Raw genomic sequence first — 23053 nt, 5'->3', positions numbered from 1 at the left:
CTCAGAGTTCCCTCGTTTATTGTTAAAAACCAGAGTGGCCATTAACAGCCACATCCCATTAATCCCAGTGACCTAGCCCTAGTTCGGCTATTGCTTAGCAAAACTTCATCAACACAAAGGAGTTTCATATGAGCTTCAAGTTTGTGAAAGGTCAGTGTTGGTACTCCTTCTGCCTTTGCTCTAGTTAGACATGTTGTCTAAATTTTTTCAGCAGGAGATTTGAAAGGCCTAGGCTACTTTTCAAAACTGTGTCCTGCCCTAGAAATAAAGCCCAAGAGATGGTCAGGATGTCCCAATCGTAGTTAACCAACCTGTCTAAAAACACACAAGGTGTCAGCTCCTACGCTCCTACAAGAAAGTCCATTTACTTTTCCTGGGTTTCCTTTTCCCTCTTTTTATTGGAATTCTTGAGTTTCTATATATGGGATTACATAAGAGTGTTTTGCTTTGGGCAACTTTTTTTCTTTTCTTTCTTTCTTTTTCTTTTTTTTTTTTTTTTTTAACCAGTTAAAATGAAACATAAGAGAGAAAATTCACCAAGTTAACAGTTGTGAAGGCAAATGAAAACAACATTCATTTTGTTGCTTGGGTGAATTTTCTTTAGCCTTATAATTGATAAACTATTTGAAACAGTAGAAATCCTTTAGAACTGGAGTATTTGAAGGAAATGAGCGCCAATTCACAGCCTCAAAACATAATCCAGCTAAAGCCTGTAATGTGCTTAACATCTGACTGCAGTGTAAAAACCATGTCCCCACACTGCATTTTGACCTTGAGACATTAAGCCCAAACTGAACAGAGGCAGCATGTTGAATTTACAACAGTTTGTCCCAACAGCTGTACCCTCCTAGTCACAGTCTCGCACAGTGACAAACTACGATAGCAGACGCTTTCATTCCCATAGTGACTTCCACAGAGGAATTATAAAGTACCTTGAGAAATTATGCCATTAATATCACTAAGTGCCCATAGTGGCAGAAACGGAAGAACAGAGGTTCAATGAAGACACAGGCTCTGTCTGGGACTCTGACTTTACCTCATTGATCTTCCCCAAGGCCAGGCTTCCCCTCCACTGCGTGAGTCGAAAGACCCTTCCCTGTAAATCAAGTACCTTCCACCTAGAACACTGTGATTTATAGAAAGTTTTCTGCTTCTGTGGGAAGTTAATCAAGTGTTTTCATTATGTTCTTATCCCCATTGCATCTTTCATTTTTCAGTACCTTAAACCAAAACTCAAAGGTTTTTGTGATAATATAGATGAGCAAATAGCTAGCTAGATACATACATACATACTCCATTGTTGCAGAAAATGTTCATTGTGTGTTTCAGTGAGGTCAGCATATTCCTCACATATACAAAAATTCCTTCCATTGAGTGATGTATGAGTTGATAATTGACCTTAAAATAAAAATGAGATATTCTCTGTCTTATCAAAATATGCTAATTTTATCCAACACAATGCTGTGTTCCAGAATCAGCTACCTAAAAGACACCAAAGGAAACACAATGCCAGGAATACTTCAGCATAACAATTAACCTTTATGTTACTCTTTCATAAAAAAATTACTTATTCTGCTACATTTTCGGTTATTTGCAGCAGATACGGTGCACTGAAACAGTGGAGAATATTTAAGTGATGAATAAATATCATTCCTTTTCCCTTCTGTCAGATATTTTCTCAATGATTTCTGACTCCAGTGGGGTGATGGTTTATGGACGATATGATCAGTTCCTGCGGGAAGTTCTCAAACTACCCACGGCGGTCTTTGAAGGTCCTTCATTTGGCTACACAGAACAGTCAGCTAGATCCTGTTTCTCTCAACAGGTAGGTGGGGGGCGGGGAGGGGTCAGGGGTCAGGATGTGTTAAAGGAAATATCTCTCAAACAGTAGTTTTTCTTCGGTATATTCCTCCAAGTCACTACTTAGACAAATTCTTCATGATAAACTGTAGCGCATCTTCCAGTCTCTGACAACTGACCTCTGAACCAGGAACTGAACTCAGCATACCTGGGAAATAATAATTGGTGGCTCCTGACCGTGAGCCAGGCACCATGCTAAGTTCTTTACTCGAATTGTCCAATGCAATCTTTAAGACAATCCTATACCCTCGGCGTCATGCCTGCGATTATCACTGTAGGATCAAAAGGGCCGAATTGTCACTCAGCCTCGTATGAAACGTAAGTCTGGGCCAGCACCAAGCTTCTCCAATGTCTAGCAGAGGAAACAAGAAAGGAATCACATACCACGTGTAACACACCATCAGGGAGGCCCAAAATATGACAGACACGGATGCCTGCATCCCCCACAACGTGATGCGTTAGGGGTTCAGAGTTACATGTTTTAACTGAGGGTGGTACAAATTAGCCCAGAGAAGCTATTTAGTGCTTGAGGGTTTCTGTGTTTATACCTGTCCAGTCACGTAGAAAGTCTTCATGTCTGGCACCATTCTCTGGAGTGATGCAATGGTAGTTTACAAAGCCATAAACTGAAGGTTTGTTTAAAATTTTTAAAAAATCCAAACTAACCAAGAATGTCCTCTAAAAGGATCCTTTAAATAAGAAATCGGTGCAGAGCCGCTAGTGAGAAGCTGCATTTAACTGCCTGGCTAGTAAACTTCATGCATCTGTTTGCTTGTGACCTAGGAGGTCGAAAGTGCCTCAGATCCCTGCAGGTCATGGATTTATGTAGAATCGCAACTGTACACAACAACCAATGAGAGATGGGATGGTTTGATACGCTAAGTGCTAACTCTGCTCCCGTGTTGAGTCATCCAGACAGCCTTTCTGACCTCTCCCACTCCCCCACCCCCAGGCCAGCTTAGGTCCCTCATCTCTGCCTCCAGATGAAGCATGCTCCCCTTTCGATTTCCCTTTGAGTTGGTAATATCAGAACGGTTCCATCGCCTAAGCCTCCTTCTACACAACTTCCTCACCCAGCAGCTCTCATCAGTCCACAAGTCCTGCTCATTTCACCTTCTAAACGTGTCTCCAGTCACTTTCCTCATCAGCACCTGTTGCCTGCCCTATTGTATTATTCTCCACCCTGGCCCCCGGCCCCTGGATTTGTTTATTTGGTGCACGCCCCATTGCATTCCAAACTATTTCCGAATGCCATCCTCAAGAGGCATCTTCAGAGGTTCTCAAAATGCATACAGTAGTACAACAGGGTAAAACTGCACAGAGAGAACATGAAGGAGGCTTCGTCTCTTCTCATCTATCCCTCACAACACCCCATCTAACCATGCCACTCACCTGCTGAGCAGCCTAATCGCCTGCAGGATGAATCTCCCTTTCTTCCAGACTCTGAGAGCCCTTCCATCCTTCTCCAGCTCACCCCTCTGCCTCCAGATGCAGCCTTCTATCTCTGTTCCTGCTCCAACCACTCCGTTTTCTGAATCTGTGCTTCTCTGTCTCCAATGTCCTCCCATTTCTTGCCTCCAACTCCTTTTTCTTGCCCAAACATTGCTTTCCCCAAGAAGCCTTTCACAAAAAACATTAAGCCTCCTACCTTAACCATCTTCATATCATAAACAGGTTGTTTCCCTATCTCATAAAAGGCACATGACAAATGCTTACCATACTGAATTTTACTGATTTAAGAGTTAGTGAGTCTTGGGGCACGTGGGTGGTTCAGTCAGTTAAGTGACTACCTCTTGATTTCTGCTCAGGTCATGATCTCACAGTTTGTGAGACATCAAGCCCCATGTCGGTCTCTGTGCTTACAGCAAGGAGCCTTCTTGGGATTCTCTCTGTCTCTCTGATGGGCCCTCTCTTGCTCATGCTTGCTCTCTCTCACTCTCTCTCTCTCAAAATAAATAAATTTAAAAAAAGAGTGAGTCTTACCTTTTAACTGAAATTAACTGTTAAAATACTGTGAATTAATTCAAAACACAAGTTTATTAACCTAATTTTTTTCAGCTTCTTTACCCATTCCTCTATGGATGGACCCTTGGACTGCTTCCATATCTTGGCTATTGTAAATAATGCTGCAGTAAACACAATGGTGCATATATCTTTTTGAATTCATATTGTCATTTTCTTTGGGTAAATCCCACTAGTGGGATTACTGAGTCATATGGTAGTTCTATTTTTAATAGAACTTTTAATCCATACTGTTTTTCACAGTGGCTGCACCAACTTAATTCCCATCAACAGTGCCTGAGGTTCCATTTTCTCCACATCCTCGCCAACATTTGTTATTTCTTGTCTTTTTGATTCTAACCATTTTGATAGGTGTGGGGTGAAATTTCACTGTGGTTTTGATTTGCATTTCTCTCATGATTAGTGACGTTGAGCATCTTTTCATGTGTCTCTTGGCCATATGTATATCTTCTTTGGAAAAAATATCTATTCAGGTCCTCTGCCCATTTTTAATTGGATTATTTGGTTTTTTGGTGTTGAGTTGTGTAATTGTCTATATATTCTGGGTGTTAACGCCTTATCAGATGTATTATTTGCAAATATCTTCACCCATTCAGTAGGTTGTCTGTTTGTTTTGTTGATGGTTTCCTTTGCTCTGCAGAAGTTTTTTTATTTTGGTGTAGTTCCAATAGTTCATTTTGTTTCGTTTCTCTAGATGACTTTTTTTAAGTTTATCTATTTTGTGAGAGAGAGAGAGAGAAAGAAAACTCAAGCATGCACATGTTGGGGAGGGGTAGAACGGGAGGGAGAAAAGGGGGCGGGGAGGGAGAGAGAGATAATCCCAAGCAGGCTCCACACTGTCAGTGCGGAGCCCTATGTGAGGCTCAAACTCACCAACCATTGATATTGACCTGAGCCAAAATCAAGAGTTGGATGTTCAACTGACTAAGCCACACAGGCACCCCTTGATAACTGTCTTTTATTTTAATACAACCTACATGTTCAATAAGATTTATATATGATGTTACCACAGCACAAAGTTCCTTTTGAAATATCTTATAGACTGTCTTATTCCATAATTCTTTTTATATATCCTCAATGATGAAAAATTTATATGTGTTGAAATCATAATAGCATTTTTGGAGACTTCCAGGAGTGATTTTCAGCCAGTCTGATGATCAAAATGGATAAGATTTTTTTAAGTATAAGAAGAAGCAACACAAATATAAATAAATAATAAGACCAGTTTATATTTGTGCTTCATAAACTGGCTATAACAGCAGTTTGAATGATGAAATTCTAAAATTGTTTGCATTGCTTCATTGGAGAAAGTACAAGCCATTCCAAGTAATTGTTTTGAAAGACAGGATTATTTCAGATACTACAAATTGTGGTAACTTCTTAAAAAATGTTGTCTCATTACTTATACTTTACATAAATAGCTTTTTTTTAATGTTTATTCATTTTTGAGAGGGGGAGGAGGGGCAGAGAGAGAGGGAGACACAGAATCCAAAGCAGTTCCAGGCTCCAAGCTGTCAGCACAGAGTCCAATGAGGGGCTCAGACTCACAGACCATGAGATCATGACCTGAGCCAAAGTCGGACACAACCTACTGAGCCACCCAGGCGCCCCTACATAAATATCTTTTAATAATAATGTTACCACCCTATAATACTTAAGCTATCTAGTATTTTGAGGGAAAGCTACCATTGTAACTATCTGCTGATAAAAAAGATTAATTAAAGAGTACCAAAATATTTTGTGTGTGAAATTACAAGGACTAGTATCAGATAGGTGCCTTGAAAAGGTATGATAGCTCTTCACAACTGATTTCTTATCTAAAGATATAAATCTATCCCTGGGCTGTCTGTTCTGTTCCATTGATCTAAGTATCTATTTTTGTGCCAGCAATACTGTTTTGATTACTATGTCTTTGTAGTATATCTTGAAATCTAGAATTGTGACACCTCCAGCTTTGTTTTTCTTTTTCAAGATTTTTCAAGATTGCTTTCTTTTTGGGGGGGGGTCTTAAACAAACAGATGGTGACCAGAGGGGAGGTGGGTGGGGGGATGAGTGAAATAGGTGATGGGGATTAAGAGTACCATCATGTTGTTTTTTAATGTTTATTTATTATTGAGAGACAGAGAGACACAGAGCGTGAGCAGGGGAGGGGTAGAGAGAGGGGAGACCCAGAATCTGAAGTAGGCTCCAGGCTGTGAGCTATCAGCAGAGAGCCTGACGCAGGGCTCGAACTCACAAACTGTGAGATCATGACCTTCGCCCAACCAACTGAGCTACCCAGGAGCCCCAAGAGTACCATTCATCTTGATGAGCACTGAGTAACATGTAGAATTGTTGAATCACTATATTGTACACCTGCAACTAATGTAACACTGTGTGTTAACTATACTGGAATTAAAATAAAATTAAAAAAAAAAAAAACAAGCAAGCAAACCAAAAACTACCCCATCCACCTGATATTACAATTCAAAATTTCAAATAAAATAGTGATTTTTGCATATAAACCTGTTATTTTTTTGTTATTCATCCTGCTATAATATAATATATTCATATAACTTCTTATTTTTGTCATTTTGAAGGAAATTTAAAATCCATTCCTTTTCTATATCAGAAAGGACCAGGATAATGCAGACAGATGCAAACTGAGTTAAGAGGAAAGATATATCAAGAAGGGAAAAAGAATTTTTGGAACTATAGACTGTTCTAACAGCGAAGGGTCGCTCCCTCCTCACAGGATTTCCTCCTAATCTTGTATGGCAAGAACCATGCACATTAACCATGAAGTATTTAGTACTTACAGAAGTGGAGAAAGTTTAGAAGGGAAGTTGTCCTACAAATGTAGAAGACCGAGCGACTGCTATGGGAATTGTGGCTTTACCACGACTGGGTAAAGTTGTAGAGAGCAAGTCTACTGTTTGTCTTTCCTTACCGTTTTCATACTGCCCCTCATACACAAAAGCGACCCTCTCAGAATTGTCGCTCTCCCTATGACAATATTGACTCAGCCTCGATGGAGATAATCCAGTCCTATGTGTGTTTAAGTGTTAAAGCAACCAATGGTTTAAATTCAGAACTAGCTCTTTAGGTATTAGACTGTATTCTCGTTCTTCATGTATTAGAGGTTAATGGAATGTCCTCTTTCTTTAATCGCAAAGGGCATGTACGCAGCAGGTAAATTCACATTATTCTCTGTTCTAAATTTTTGTGGGGTTTTTTTGATGCAGAAAAAGGTCACCTTAAACGGTTTCTTGGACACACTCATGTCCGACCCTCCCCCGCAGTGTCTGGTCTGGCTGCCCCTTCTGCATCGGCTGGCAAATGTAGAAAATGGTGAGTAGTTACTACTGAGCTACGGCAGCTTTTAAAATTATTGAAATTGTTCTCTCAAGTCTACAGTTATTAAGCCAAGGTCGCTTAGTCGTTTTGAGTTTCGAAAGACCCTTTCTCCCTGATCCGTAAGGCATTAGAGGCTCACTGCAAAATTAGGAGAGTCAATTCCATAGACTCATTAAATCTCGCTGTGTGCCTCTCACTTACAAGTGGAGTGTGGCTGTAGACTGGCTCTAGCCGCAGAAGAATTTCAATAATGAATATAACATTTTTTAGTATGATAGCGTTATGTTTAGGCATGAACTTCCAATACTGGTATTCATGGCATTGACTGTTCCTGGGCACTTGGCCAAGAATAGGTGGAGGAGATGGAAAGAAATTAGGTTATGGTACCTTGCTCATCTGTAGTTATACGCTTCAAATGGAAGCTTTCGGTGATTGTGGTTACATAAATAACTTGACCAAAGGCCATTGCTTAGTAGCATGTAGACAATTACTTGGATCTGATTATTTGTTAGCTTCAAATCTCAAGTATTTTAGCTCACCTGCTTTATAATTCAAATTGTCTGCCAATGAGAGTGAAGTGTCTCTCGAACTACCTGAATTAGAACTGTATTCAGATAATTTACACATCTCTTTGGGCATCTGCCTGTCCATCTGCCTCTCAGGAAAGAAAAAAAAATTGTTAAATGGAGGCAATGTCACTCATGAAATAAGCCCATTAGCCACTCCATTATTAAAAAAAAAAATCCATTCTCATCCAGTGTTTCTACTCTCCCTCATATCCCTTTCTTTTTTCTCCCTTTCATTTTCCATTTCTCTAACATTTGCTCTCTACCCATGGGACAGTCCGTTGTGTTCATCATTGTACTTCTGAGTCTTCCAGCGAGCTGTGCTAGTCTCCTAGAGACAGAGAGCAGTTTGGGGGAAAGACGGGTCAGCTTGGGGAATTTATATTCTTGTAGTGTAAGAGATGGGAGTAAAAGAGCAAATGGCATTGCATAAATCTGGTATTAAAAGAAGACCTATCTTCTATCCCATTTCATTTCCTCCACCTTCCACACACATGCTTGAAAAGGACAGCGAGAGTCCAGGGATAAACATGATGCTTCTCTCAGCCAAAATTGGCTATCATCTGAAATCATGGCACACAGCAAAACAATGCAATTCCCATTCGACTGTACTTTTCCTTATTCTGGCTCATACTCTGATTTGCTCATTTTTTTCTTCATTTACTACCCCCCTTAGTCTTCCATCCGGTGGAATGTTCTTACTGCCACAGCGAGAGTATGATGGGATTCCGCTACCGATGCCAACAGTGTCACAATTACCAGCTCTGTCAGGACTGCTTCTGGAGGGGACATGCCGGTGGTTCCCATAGCAACCAACACCAAATGAAAGAGTACACATCATGGGTAAGGCCAGGTCCAGTCAACACACACTTGGCTGCATGAGTGTCGCTTAGAATGCAAGGGAACATCAAGGATGGGGAGAGAATTAAAGAGCAAACCTACCTTCTCTAACAGTCCTTCCTTTCCTTTCCGTCCCACCCCCCACCTCCCTGGGATGTCTTAATTGTTGTATCTGAATCCAGGGTAGCTTCCTAAGACTTAAGCTATAGGAAGACTCAAAAACTATGTTACTTCTTGGAATACAGACAACTCAGTACTGGGTTAGATAATAACTGACCAAGCACCTTCTGGAACATAATTTCTTTTTCACAGTAGGTTAAGGCTCTTTCCAAGTTTTGTCTTCTTTTGTTTGTGGGAATCGCCTAAAAATTATTGTTTGTTTCTTTTTTTGGTTTCCGAAGTTCTGTTAAGTGCGCGACTAGAGCATAAAGGAAAGACGTGTGAGCCACGCGTCTTTTTTTTTTTTTTTTTTTTACTTTTTTGGAGGAGGGGAGATTGTGTCTATATGAGCAAATCATCTTTTTGTAAATAGTGTGAGTGACCAACTTGCCAAAAATGACTTGTCAGTGTCTGTCCATGTGATGGATGTGTGGGAGGAATTTGACCCATGAGCTTGCTGTTCATGCAGTTTAGTTGGCTGACCTGTGTCTCAGTTACACTCCAAGATCAGTTCCCCGATGTTGTTCTTTGTACTTCTGTGAAAGTATTGCTCTATATATGGGTTGTTTTTTGTTGCATGAACCATCAGACCTGTCAACCCCTCTTGGAACAGTTCTGCGTTAAAAGAAAATGCAAACTTCTTTTGAGTTTTTTTCTACATTTTCTGTATTTCACTTAACCTATAGTCTTTATTAAAGAGGAACTTATTGTTCTTTTTTTATAAAGGAGGTCTTCAGAAAATGCATTTTAAGTCAGAATGTTCTCTCTAGGAATTATTATTGGGAACCAAGATTCAGTGTAAATAAATTACTTTTTTTCTAGCATCTGTCAGGTTGTGAATTCAAGGCATCACAGTGATTCACTAAGGCATCGTCTGCTGAGGGCTTTATGCCAGTTCAGATGCCACCTCCCACTGTTGGTTAAGTCACATGCTGAGGATCGATATACTAACACAGATCATGAAATACAATTTAGTACAGAAGATAGGAAAAAACACTTTCTATTTTCTTATGGTCAGCATCCTGCCAATTTTCCAACTTGCTCTATCTCAGATCCTGGAGGGCTAGTGTTCAAAGACTAAGCATTTTTTCATTGTTGTTTTATATAAATACCAAAGTCAGTTTAGGAGTCTCTTTCTTAGGGATTGTGGGCTCTTAAAATTATATGGCAGGGCAATGTCTTTACAAAGTAGAATCAGTCTCCTCAAGAGGATAAAGAGGCTCCAGTGTTTATGGGGGCGAAGGGCTGTTGCTGCGGCTGTGTTTTAAATGTTCTAAGAATTACATCTCCTAGCAAAAGCCAAAGAGGGACTTCTTAAATGCCCCTATCACTTAGCTTTTAAATAATGAAGACAAAAGTCACTTCATTGTATTGCCACTTATGGGCTCTGTGTGTAAAAGAAAGCGACAAAGTTGTAAGTGGCTTCTCATGGAAAGGAAAAGTTGGCGTAAAGATTTATTAAGTGTGATAGATTATTTTTGATAGATTTGGCTGGAAGATTTTAAGATAAACATCCTACTGGTCTAAATGAAAAAGAGCAATCATGATGCTCTGGAAAGAACATGAATTTTAAACCCTAAAGCCTCAAATTGAAGCTCCACTTTTCCTTTTTACTGGATGTATCCAGCCACACCTGAAACATTTTGCACCTGGATGCCTGTGAAACCTTCTGCTCATCTTCTCACGTCCACTCCTATCTCCTCCCAAATCATTTTCTGTTCTTAAGCAGGAGCAATCCTTCTAGAATCACCTCTGATCCTGTCACCTCTATGATTTAAGTTCTTCATTGTCTCCCTCTGCATCTGAGATAAAGACCACAGTCCTTGATGTGGCATAGAAGGACTTCAATGATCTGCCTTCTGCTTTCCTCTCCAGAGTGGGGTCTCTTCTTCCTCCATCTGGAATTACTTTCTCAATCCCTTGAGTTTTGATCAGAAGGACTCCTGCTGGTCCCTTGAGTCCCAGCTCAGATGTCCTATGCACAATGACTGCTTCCACTTATCACAGCATTTGCTAACACTAAGCAGCAGGAAGCAGGTACTCTGGTGGCTTGTCCCGGCACTTTAGTCCCAGCATTGAGCCAACTCTCTGACTTAGGGTAGACACTCACAGAAGACTTCATGCATAAACCAGTGAATGAATGAGTGAGTGAACGAGCATCTATTGTGAGAGCAAATCATCTCATAAAATACTACGTAAATATTAGTTATTGTCACTTCTACCTTTCTTCTCCTTTCCAGAAATCACCTGCTAAGAAGCTAACTAATGCATTAAGCAAGTCTCTGAGCTGTGCTTCCAGCCGTGAACCCTTGCACCCCATGTTCCCTGACCAGCCTGAGAAGCCACTCAACTTGGCGCACATCGTGTGAGTATCTCTGCCCTCCAGATGAAAAGATGTCTTTCGTCATTGACACACGTCCACATACATACAAGGCAAATTCATGTTTGTTGTCAGGGACCACATTTTACATTTTAATTTTAAAAGAAAGGAAGTGAAAATAACGTGATTATAGTTTTTACTCTAGGGTATACAGTACTTCTGTCTTGATGTGCAAGTAAAGTATGCAACACTAATGTAAATCACCTGTAGGTGGAAAATATTCAAAAAGCATCATTATAAAATATAGATGTGAGAGAGTTTTTACAATTGAACATTAACAATCAATGGAATTAATTTTAAGAAAATTTTAAGGCGCACTAAGCCTTAATATCATGTGTGCTTCGGGTCCCCAAAATAAAAACTCTTTTTTTTTTTTTTTTAAATTTTTTTTTAACATTTATTTATTTTTGAGACAGAGCGAGACAGAGCATGAACGGGGGAGGGGCAGAGAGAGAGGGAGACACAGAATCAGAAACAGGCTCCAGGCTCTGAGCCATCAGCCCAGAGCCTGACGCGGGGCTCGAACTCACGGACCGCGAGATCGTGACCTGGCTGAAGTCGGACGCTTAACCGACTGCGCCACCCAGGCGCCCCAAAATAAAAACTCTTTGCTGCATTTACCTGCAGAGCCAGTCGTCTTAAAGATGTCAACAAATCTGGAAATTGTCATTGTCTTATCCTAAACTACACAACTTTAGAAGAATCATGACCTGTGCGTGGGAAGGTTGAAGAGGGAGAGTTGGGTGGTAAAATTCATCAGAACATCCAAAAATAGACTAAAAAATTCTTTCTCCAAAGTATTTGCGAGTTTGGTGGGTAGAAAGTGGGCTAGGAAAGAGTGCTACCACCCATTCTTTCCACCCCCCAGAAGCCTCATGCCTGGGAGCCTCTCTCAGGCCTGCATGGCCAGATTACAGGGGAGGCTAAAGTAGAAAATATTTATTCCTTGGTGTTATCTTGGGCTGAAAAGAAGAAACAAGCATATCATCTGCATCTGTGCCCAGTTAGTCAAAGGTATGTCAGAAAGGCTCTAGAAAAGGTGGTCTCCCCTCTATACAAACTCCTTTTTGTTTTGCACCGTTCAGCAGGACCCCCTGCACCGCAGGGCCTATGTTTGCTTGTTGACATCCAGAGCTGAGCTGATCAGACCTATCAAGATTAGGAATCCACCAGGGCAAAGCCCATGCTTCAGGCAGTTCAGAATATGACCCATTAAAGATGCCGTGATGGATGCGACCTTTATGAAAGTAGTTACTCTTTCCTCTGATGGACCTAAGCAAATACCATCAAATGATTTGTGCTGTGACATGTCTATGGCTTTATGTAAATACTACAAGGCTCTGTCTGGTTTGCTCCCAAGTGTGTTTTGAGGGTTCACTGCCTTCAGCAATACACACAGCCTGGAGGCTTTTGTTGCGGGCATGGGCTAAGCATCCAAAAAACTAATGTAAGCCAATTAGGTAGAATGTGGTTAACTTATTTTTGGAAATTTTTATCCTGAAAACAAGCCTGAAAATAAGCCAGGGGTAAATAAATCTGGGGAGTATCCCAAAGGGCCAATCACCTGCAGAAAACGACCTCGTACGAGCTGTTCTTATTAAGATCTCAACTGTTCTTCCCATAGCCAGAGACAATCACTAAATTTTTAATAAATGAATAAAACTAAGTGAGAAAAAGTCTATGCTGTCTGACCTCTGCCATGGAGTCATTTCCTATCAGCCTGGCTAAGAGTTTCACCCCAGAGAACAACGTTCAATCAGAGCTGATGGGTGTAAGGAAAATAGAGAGTGGATGTGAACAGCCTGACTCTAAGAGCTTTGCAGTGGAACAGAATTAGGATGCTTCCTCCCACTTGGAGACAAAATTAGGAAGTGAGGCAGAGTGAAATAAATTTCATGGTCAGTCACACTGCAGTATTACCTAGCACAAAGCCTGTACCCCATCATGCTCCGGCCTGGTGTGTGTGTGTGTGTGTGTGTGTGTGTGTGTTATTTAATTGGCTAATGAGTAAACAAACTTTTAACTTTAATTTCTGATGTGTTATTCAGTGAACTAACTGAGGGCAATCTCTGCACAGTTTGAGTTCCTTGAAGAGTTTCAGGATTCTCTTAAAATTCTCCACTAATACGCCTTTTTCTGGAAAAAGTTCCATATATTTAACCAGATTCTCCAAATAGTCCTCGAATCAAAGTAGTGATCTATACTCACTGATAATATATTTTTCCAGGGTGAATTTAAAGTCTCAACTTTAAAATGCAAATTGTAGAAAATATTTCATTATTGAAATAACATACAAGAAATTCTGCACGCAGAATGCCCAATCTATATTAGACCAGAATTTTTTTTCTGTTTTTAACTTTAGACGTTTTTCTCTCATTTACTATTCAAATGTCTTTTTCCTAAATAGATACCCATGTCTTTTTCTTTTTGTTTTTTGGATAGGGGTATCTAAGACTTCTAATTTTAAAATATGCTGTTCATTTAGCTATTCTAAATTATCATAGATACATAAGGCTGCTTAAGTGGCGACATTTTGGTATTTTGGCATTTGTTCTTAGCTATCGTATTTCTTGTCAATTTTACCATGATTAACAGTCTCTATTCTATTCAATTCCTTGCTGCCAAAAGTGATACTTGGTAAGTAGTTCAATAGTCCCCTGTGTGCTTATAAAGACTTATAATCATAAGTGGTTATGAGACACAAAACAAGTGAGTAACATGAGGCCACTTTAAAGGTAATTCTGCCTTCAGCTGAACACTTTCCATTCACAAGACAAATGCCAATTTTATAAAAACGTCCTCTGTGAAGGTCTCGTCCACAGGGAAAATTTTGCACTAGATCCCTGTGACTTTATCTTGTGGAACTATTTCTTGTTCATAAGAACAAATCTGTTTAAAATTCCCAGCGTGACCTACTTATTAGGTAAAGTAACTTCTCATTTGATTATGGAGAAAACAGGAACCTCAGTTCCTTTGACAGCCACCATTTGGTGCCAAGGTTAGTTATAGTTGTGTCCCAAGTTCAACATTTCCATGATGAACCTGAAACATGAAGCCATTCACTAAGAAACTGCAGTTTCAGCTTTGCGGTGGCCAGGTTCCATGGAGTAAATTTACTAGGCTCGGTAAAAAGCATTCCAACTCTACTTGTTTTCTCATTTCCTGGAGCTAGAGCACAAAGGGAAAATTAAAAAAGACAAAAGAAAACCAGAAACGTGGGTCAAGTTGATAGTTTCAAACTTCTTGCAAAGTTAAAAATGCAGGTATTTCATTCTTCTTACTGTTTTAAAATCTGATTTACCTAACTTTTCAAAAATGACATAGGACATTTGCATAAGATTAACATCCTTCTTACGAAATGAAAGTGTTGTGCTCAAGGTAGAATTAGTTTTAAACTAGCCTCATGTGGGCCAAGACACATCCTAGATAAATAATGCAAAACGCTAAGATAGTCTTCAAAACTCCAGCTAATATATTTACAGTAGATGAAATAGTTAAGCGCTATTTTGACCTCATCCAACAGATAATGTCTTTTAAAATCTTAGAATACTGTTTAGCACCGAGTACCGGGAACCACAATTTCAGTGAATTTTTGCAAATAGTGCTGTCAAAATTATAGCATCGCGTCCACTCCCATAAATGCACTGAGACAAACAAGTCTACCTTTTCCCCAGGGTCTCTGCATTGTGGAATCCAACACCAGCTGGTTCCCTAAGGTAGAAACTAAACCATTGCAAATGTGTCTCTTGATCAAGCCAACACAACTAGATTCTGTAGGCTCCTGTGATTAATATCTAGTGTTCAAGAATCCTGCACCGTCAAACTCAAATATGGAACTACCCTGAGATCAAATGTCCTCTGACTCAAAATGATGCCCTGCCTCATTATCCATATTCTGAACTCTCAATTCCATCTCATAGAGCATATTCCAGCGAACCTAACATAAGACTAAAAACCACTTGGAGATGAGACAGGCATCTCAGCTCTACCATTTTGCCTGAACCAAGACCTTAGCGATAGGGACAGAATGCCAGGCGATAATGAAAAATAGCGTTGGAATGGCAGACCCCGTGTTGTCGGAGCTTGAGGCCGTGTACAATTCTGAGAAATACTGAACCTATTTCCTTTCTCTCATCATATGAGAAGAACTGAAGTTTATGGGATGCCTTGCACTATGTGCCCTATTATACGGAACATCCAGATAATAGAAACTCACTAAACCGTGTGGTGTTTGACAGCATCTTCACATAGAATAAATAAGGCATGGTATGCTTTTGCAACTGAGTCGCTCCAGACCAGGTGTATTGAGAAAGGGCCATTGTCATGCGGAGCATAGGAAAAGCTTCTGAAGCCCCAGGAATCCTCTGCTTCCAAGAGGATGTAGATTCTGCTTATCATTAATTTTTCAGAGCTTCTCCTTTTAGAACACAGTGGACCTGAAGCTTCCCCAGAGTCCTTGCTCCATTCAAGAATGTGACTCAGTGAAACAGCAAGGCTCAAAGCCCACGGATAAATATTCCTATGGCATCCAGAGGTCTTCCTCCTAATTGTTAATGGACATTCCACGTTTTCAAGGAAATGTACCTTCCCAGAACACTTAAATAATTTCAGTGCAAAATACAAAATTTTGTGTTGATCCTGGGTATGATAGATCTCTGATCTTTGCAGCCCTTTTCCTGGAGAGATGGTGGATAGTTTTTAACCTGTGACTTTTATTTGTTTTAACTTTCCACCCACACTGTACTTTGTTTTAGGCCACCCAGACCTGTAACCAGCATGAATGACACCCTCTTCTCCCACTCTGTCCCCTCCTCAGGAAGTCCTTTCATTACCAGGAGGTAAGTTCCCATCTTATTATGAAATAAGCCCTCTCTTTCGTAATGACCCCTAATTCTGGGTTAAGAAAAATTTTCTAATGTAAGCCAAGTGTGGAAGATGACTGTTTGAAACTAGTTTGTAAATATCTGTCACAAGTTTTCACTTTTGCTCATTTGGATGCCTTCGAAGATGGCTGGGATGGCTTTTGGGATTAATGTCACTTCTGGAAACTTGCATTTACGATTCACCCACAGTAGGAATGTGGGATATGTTTAAGTTTTATGATCAACACACATGTATTCCATCTCGTTGAGAAAGTCACCTTTGTATCACTTGGAATGGCCCATTTAAGCCGGGGAATTGGAATTTCAAGATGCAATGGGAAATTTCTTATGTACGTTCTGAAACATTGTATAATCTCATCTCAAAGTTTGGTGAACTCTGGAGTTCCTGGGGCTAAAAGCTGGAGATCAAACTTGGAAGTATAGTTTCCACATAAGTGATTTCAGGGATTATAACAAGAACTTTTTTAAAAGGGTCTCCTGTTTTTTATACAAAGATTCACTCCCATGTGAGCAAAGAACAGGTGAAGCAAATACTTCTCTTAGAGCTAGCTTGATAAATACGCAGGGTCAAGAGATACTCCAAATCATTTGATCAAATCTCACCAGTAAAGTACCAGGAACTTATTTTATCAGTACGTGGAGAAGGCTCACAGGAAAGCAGAAACAAAGGTAAGGAAAAGTGGAGTGAGTAATGAACCTAAGATTTCAAATGCCTTTCAGCAGGAAAAAAAAAAAGAAAAAAACAACCTCATGTTTCATAAAGCGAACATAATCAGCCTTTTCCCCTGGTGAGGTTTCTGAAGTACCAGTTTCACTGTAATATCCTGGTACATTCAAGTGAGGGTTTGCAGACAATGAGACTCAGAACACTGCTGATTTTTTTCCCTGAGTTCCTGTATTTGCCCATCAGCAGGAACGGGAGATGAAGATGTTCCCCATAATTGTAATTAGCGTAATAAATAGAATGTTGTAGTTGGCGGTATTGCCCCCCCCCTCTAAATTAAGCAGGTCTGTAACAAGGGGAAATGAGGACGCACTTGAACCGCAGAACACCCACAGTGAAATAACATGGTTTAGGCGCTGTGCGTTCCTTTAAGCGCTCCTTTTCAAAGCCACAAGCATATTCAACCATCTTTTCCAAAACAAAATCATAAACTGTAAAATCTGTAAGAGACACGGGCCTGTACATCTATCTAGGGAAGATCTGCCATGATGTTAAGAAAGGTGTGCTTTTATTAGGAAACCCTGCATTCTGCAAATGTCAAGCAGAGGTAGACCCCATCCTTACTGAAGGTCGTTTTATATCATTTCAGCTCGGACGGTGCTTATGGTGGATGCGTCTAGATGGATAACATGGCTTCCTCTCCTCTAAAATATCCCTATAATATACTTTGAGCTGTTCTGGTTCCTCCAGGGTGCGTGGTACCCGTTAACCCAAACTATGATCATTTCCCCTTTTTCCCATTTTCAGTCCTGTTGGAATGTTCTCTGTGAACCACAGATAACGTTGTTTAAAGACTGCGGTTCTTTCTGTCACCACGGAGGTTAGCCTCTGGTTTCTGTTTTGAGGGTGCTGTTCAATAAAGCTGTGTACACTGAATGCCTTTCCTCTCTGAGTGGGCCTTGCTCTGTCCGTGGAAGGTTTTAATGAGGTCTCATTGTTTGCACCCCTCAGGTCACCTGAGGGGATAAGTGCATCCAGCCCTGTGGCTGAAGAGCATTCGCTCATAAAGCTGTATGTAAATCAGCTTGACCACGGCTCACGGTCAGTATCCCGGCGCTCAATCACTAATCGTAGTTAGTAGTTCCATAGCTAGACTGCTAGTCATTCTCCCCCATCACTAAAATCCTCTTCTCGTATGTCTTAGTAGAGATATAGAAGTCTTCCGGGATTTCATGAGATTCCGTGGAGAATTTTCAACTCGAACTGGGCTTCTCAGCTCTTTCCTCTCTTTTCTGCTTATGTTAATTGATTTCACAGCCTCATACCCGTATACATGAGATGCATATATATGAAGAGTACCAAGCCGATCTTCTTCTTTGGATGAAACTCTGCTTTTGTATAGTTTGCAAGACCCCAGTTGGTGATTTCTTAGATTCTTGAATCAAAGAGCCTCTTGGAATGATCTTGAGCACTAAAGGCATAAGACCAGGACAATGCCACATGGCTGGACCATATTGTAGTAAAAAACTTGAGAATTTGTATCCACTATCCTACTAAGTCTGGACCACTCTTCCCCCAGGTCAGGCAGTCTGATTCCTATTTTTTTATATGTATATTTTTTAATGTTTATTCATTTTTGAGAGAGAGAGAGAGCACAAGCAGTGGAGGGACAGCGAGAGAGGGAGGCACAGAATCTGAAGCAGGCTCCAGGTTCCGAGCTGTCAGCATAGAGCCCGATGCAGGGCTCAAACCCATAAACCACAAGATCATGACCTGAGCCGAAGTCAGCTGCTCAACCGACTGAGCTACCCAGGTGCCCCTGATTCCTATTAAAGTAGCAATTTAAAAACGACCTTCATGCTCTCAATGCTTAATTTCTATCACTTGATAATGCTGGTTGGTGACCCACTGTTTATTTCTTAGCCACGTCCGTACACGAAGGTCGATGGAAACCCATCATGCCAAATGTAGGCATAAATTATAGGTCCTGTTCTTCCTACAACTGGAACTGAACCAAACAGATATGACCTAGAGCTCTGCCCTCACTCCTGCCCAAACCCAACCGCCCTTTTTAAAATCTAATAAAACCTAAAACTTAAGCAAGCAAGGATGGCACTGGTCAGTGTTAAGGCAGCATTAAGAAATTAGGGAGCTTTAGCACACAGATATTTTATTTAGCCTGAGCTTTTGGCCTTTCGTATTGTGACAGATTGGGGAAAGATAAAGCAGGACAAGGATGAATTGAAATCACCACTCCAGAATCCTCTCTACAAACTCCTGGCATTACTCACCTAGAGTCCTTTACAAGCATACCACTTTGATCTTCAAAAGGCAGTAGGGTATACCTTTGAAGTCTTTTGACACCCTAGCAATACACCTCACACAGATTTATGAGTGTGTGTAGCTCTGGTTACCACCACCATCTGCCACAGCCCCCCCCCCCCCCCGTTCTTATTTCCCTTTCTAGCTGTGCACTTGATTCACTTTTCCCTTACGTAAAAGAAAAGAGGAAATTCTCAAAGGCGCTCTCCCTTAAATGTTTGATGTCTTCGTGTGTGTGTGTGTGTGTGTGTGTGTGTGTGTGTGTGTGCAGTTAGGTACAATGTGGGTCAAAGGACCCAATTCATGGGCTAATTCACCTCATGCATTTTTGTGATCATAACTATATCCCTAAACCTAGATTATTTTCTCATAAATGTGTCAATTTAAGGGAAAAAATGTTGGATCAGTGGAGGTCTATCATCACCACTAGGAAAAGGCTCCAGTAGCCATGTATGGTGTGGCAGCAACATTTTCTAAGCTTACGAAACATAGACTGTCATTATTGTAAGTAGTATTGCCAGGCCCAAAGGGTCCCTTCTCCCCTTCACCACCTTCAGCCCCTGCATATCTACTATCTTTGCTGGCATCATGCCCCCTTTGTAAAGTCCCAATCACCTTGTCAAAATCCTTGCCTCGTTTATGGGAGAAAGTTAACCAGGCCTTTCCTATGTAAAATAAGTTTCTTTACTTATGGCCATCTTTTTCATTAGCCACAACAACATAGTAAAAGTTTGAATGGCTACGTTCTTTTACCTCCAATTTTAGAACCATTTCTTAAAGGTTTCACATATATTTTCACAAATGCAACCTCTAAATTAATAACTGCTCACAAATCACTTTGTCCGTTATATATATATATATATGGCCAGATCTTGTCGCTCTCCCAAATACCAGAAAATTGCTTGTGATTCATAGAGTGTGTCAAACACAATCTAATATGCTGGTTTCTGGTTTGTCACAATGACATTTGGCTAACAACTGATACCATATTAGACTCAGTTACGTGCATGGGGAAGGCACACCATCCACCCCAACCACTCCGCAAATCTGGATTCTTCCCAGTGGAGCAGCATTTGTGAGATTTGTGTTGGTCGACTGATTGGTCAGTTGGTGGATTGGTTTGGGTTTTCAACCACAGAAAGGCTAATCCACTGTGTTCTTTTCAGTTTTTTTCAAACACTTTGCTTATCCTAAGATGCTTTGCCTCACAACCCAGATTCGTTCATCAGACTTAAAACAGTCACACCTAAATTCTAAGCATTTGTGCTTTGGTAATCAGAAGCGAATTGAAATAAAATCGAGGCATTGAATTGGCTTCTGAAAATCAACGTTTTCTCCATGGTTCATTTTTTTCTAAGATTAAAGCCCATCCTTTCCAGTCAGGAAAATAGATACACGTATAAATCAGCATCGTAAAATAGACAAACTTATAAGCCGACCACCCTGAAGGTTTCTTCACTCTTTTTCACTCTTTATGTTGTCTGAAATTTCATGAAATTTGAAATAATTACTCGTTGAAGTTAATTCTTTATTCCTGTAGCCCCAGAGCTCCACTAATGTGCTAGTTTTATTTTCAAATTGGAAGTACACTGGTCTTTACACTCCACTCTGTTTCCGTACAAAACTATTAGCGCGTGATTACACCTGCAGCCACCTCCCTTCCGCCCTTCCATGACCTTTATTCTCTTCCTGCGGCTGCTTTAGTTCTTCTCTGTGAGTGCCTTGCACCCAGCAAACTTTTCTAGATGCTCTTTTGGCTAAAATGCAATTGACACAGCTTGATGGTATCTGGGGGGACGACATAGTAAATGTAGTGAATCACCTATGGCCTAAGAACTCTTATTATTTCCTCCACAGTACCTGCTTAAAAGGTGGTCTGGCTTTCATGCCAGCCTGAGTTGATAACAACTAATTTTCCTGCCGAAACACTGAGCTAGTTTTTATGCTTGTTTGCTGATTTGTAGGGGGCAGATGGTTTGTCTCAGATCTCAGATATGGAAAGCTAGAGAAGGAAAGGAAAACAGAATTTGTCCAGAAATTATCTCGACAAAACTGACTTGTGGACACTTTTTTATGGTTTTTAACTTAGTTTGATGCCCTTGTTGCTAGTCTGGGTTAATTATAGTGAGAGAAATTAAATAAAAAACAGCTTTTTTGAGATATAATTGACGTACAATTCAATGAATATATTTAAAATAAGTGCACAATTCAGTAAGTTTTGACATATATAAACAATGCCGTGTGTGCATATACACGTATGTGAATATGCACATTAAATGTTCATATATATTATGAACATATATGTTTATAAGTGTGCATGTACACACGTAGAAGTATGGCTATACGCGTATATGTGTGCATGTGTTTACATACATACATGAGAAGCAAAATTTTGTTCACGATTAACAGTTACTTCCGAAGGGACCAACTTCCATGCTTCACCTGTCTGAACACCACGCAAGGTTATCAGTTATTTAAAATCAATAAAAATGAATATATCTGTTTTTAATTTGCCATTATTCACATATCATTTTCCATTTAACCATTGTGATAAGAATTATTTTACCTTACATAATGTGTTTATGTAATACTGCTGCTCTGTGAGACTACATCCAGGACTTTTATTTAAATTCTTTTATTTTCATGTTTAATAAAAGAAAAAAAATGTTTGACCAGGGCTAATATAGTAACACAGCATAAACAAAAGTGGCTTTTAAAACCATATTTCAGGTGTAAGCAAGACTCCGGGGAACATTTCTGTGTGATCATGTTACCTTAGACCACCCCAAAAATGTTTGCGCTTCAGCAAAAATGCTGACACCTGTTGTCACCCTTCAAAACCGAAGGTGAATTTTAAATAAATAAATATGAGACATTTTGAACTTGCTCTATTGTTCCAGAACTCATTTTATCATTGTATGTGTGCATATGAAAAAATTTGGGAAAAGGCCATTTATCTTTATAGTTGCTGTTTTCCAGAAGTCTGAAAAGGAATTAGTAAGAACATACAAAATTTTTTAGAAACAAAAAAACCTAAAGGAATATTTCCTGCCTTTTTTTCTTCCAGCAGAGCACATAAACTTCAGATTTACCTTGTCATACCCTCCAGGGTACGATGGTCACCACAGCCGTTAATGTTAGTGTGTGCACAGAGGAATGAACTTATACAATGCCAGGGACCTGGTGGGGGGAAAAAAGAGACAGTGAGAAAAAGAGATATGTGTACAGAGTTTTAGAGATGGTGACCCTGCTTTTCCTCGGGACTCAGATTAGAAAAGATTTATCGTACATGGTCAAGAGGAGCTCCAACTAGTTCCCACCTTCAGAAATTAAAAGGAAGGACACATTTTGATTTGAGAACAAGGCATGCAGAAGAAGGAGAGGCTTTTACAGATAGAGTTGTGTGCAAGCCATTGTTGCATTTTTGCACACTGACATGCCGAAAGCATTATTTCAGGGGAAGAATGTAGGTTTTAATGTGCCTGATCCCAAAGCCCACAATGAATTGGAAATACGACCTAACTTCTCCACACAAACAGCCAAGCTACAAAATGAAAGTTTAAAAATCTAGTATAGTCTGTAAAACATGGTGAGTGTATATTGCTTTGAAGAAATGATAATAAACTATATATTGTTAGTCTCCTCACAACTCAGGAGAAAAGTTTTTCACTCTGCTTTCCTTCCTCGGGCTCTTTGGGAGCCACAAAAGAAATTCTGGTGAAGATACTTCACATGAAAAGTCTTTATAGACCCAAGCCTTAGGTGAAATCTGCCTCTCCTGTCAACTCTGTAAGTTCTTGATCCATTTCATTTAGAAAGAGTGGCTTTTTTTTTTTCTTGTCTTCATCATGAACTTGGCTTCCTCTATACATGGTTATATTTTTGGCTTCCCAGAATTTGAGAATTTGAGACTAGTTCTAGGAAGTACAGAAACTATGTGGACAATGAGTACCAAAAGTCAGAAATGCTCTTGGCCCTAGATACTAAGAGCTGTAGCAAAATGAAGTAAATGGTATATTT

The 23053-nt window shown here is 40.0% G+C and overlaps 1 protein-coding gene across 5 annotated transcripts in view; it reads left to right on the top strand.

The window, feature by feature from the left end:
- The window catches only part of DTNA (dystrobrevin alpha), a 356259-nt gene that overhangs the window by 276967 nt on the left and 56239 nt on the right, over positions 1 to 23053 (top strand). For 3 of the 5 annotated variants that reach the window (XM_032595369.1, XM_032595370.1, XM_032595372.1), the window contains 7 exons: positions 1671 to 1825; positions 7108 to 7213; positions 8462 to 8628; positions 11025 to 11149; positions 13793 to 13801; positions 15919 to 16002; positions 17723 to 17812. In XM_032595369.1, the coding sequence (XP_032451260.1) occupies positions 1671 to 1825; positions 7108 to 7213; positions 8462 to 8628; positions 11025 to 11149; positions 13793 to 13801; positions 15919 to 16002; positions 17723 to 17812 (736 nt within the window). Of the gene's footprint in view, positions 1 to 1670; positions 1826 to 7107; positions 7214 to 8461; positions 8629 to 11024; positions 11150 to 13792; positions 13802 to 15918; positions 16003 to 17360; positions 17648 to 17722; positions 17813 to 23053 lie in introns of those variants that run through there. The other 2 variants (XM_030336374.1, XM_032595371.1) reach the window with 2 other exon arrangements.

Source organism: Lynx canadensis, chromosome D3, assembly GCF_007474595.2.
Source record: "Lynx canadensis isolate LIC74 chromosome D3, mLynCan4.pri.v2, whole genome shotgun sequence".
NCBI classification, from domain to species: Eukaryota; Metazoa; Chordata; class Mammalia; order Carnivora; family Felidae; genus Lynx; species Lynx canadensis.
The sequence above is the reverse complement of the archived record's forward strand: the minus strand, read 5'-3'. Positions and strand labels throughout refer to the sequence as shown.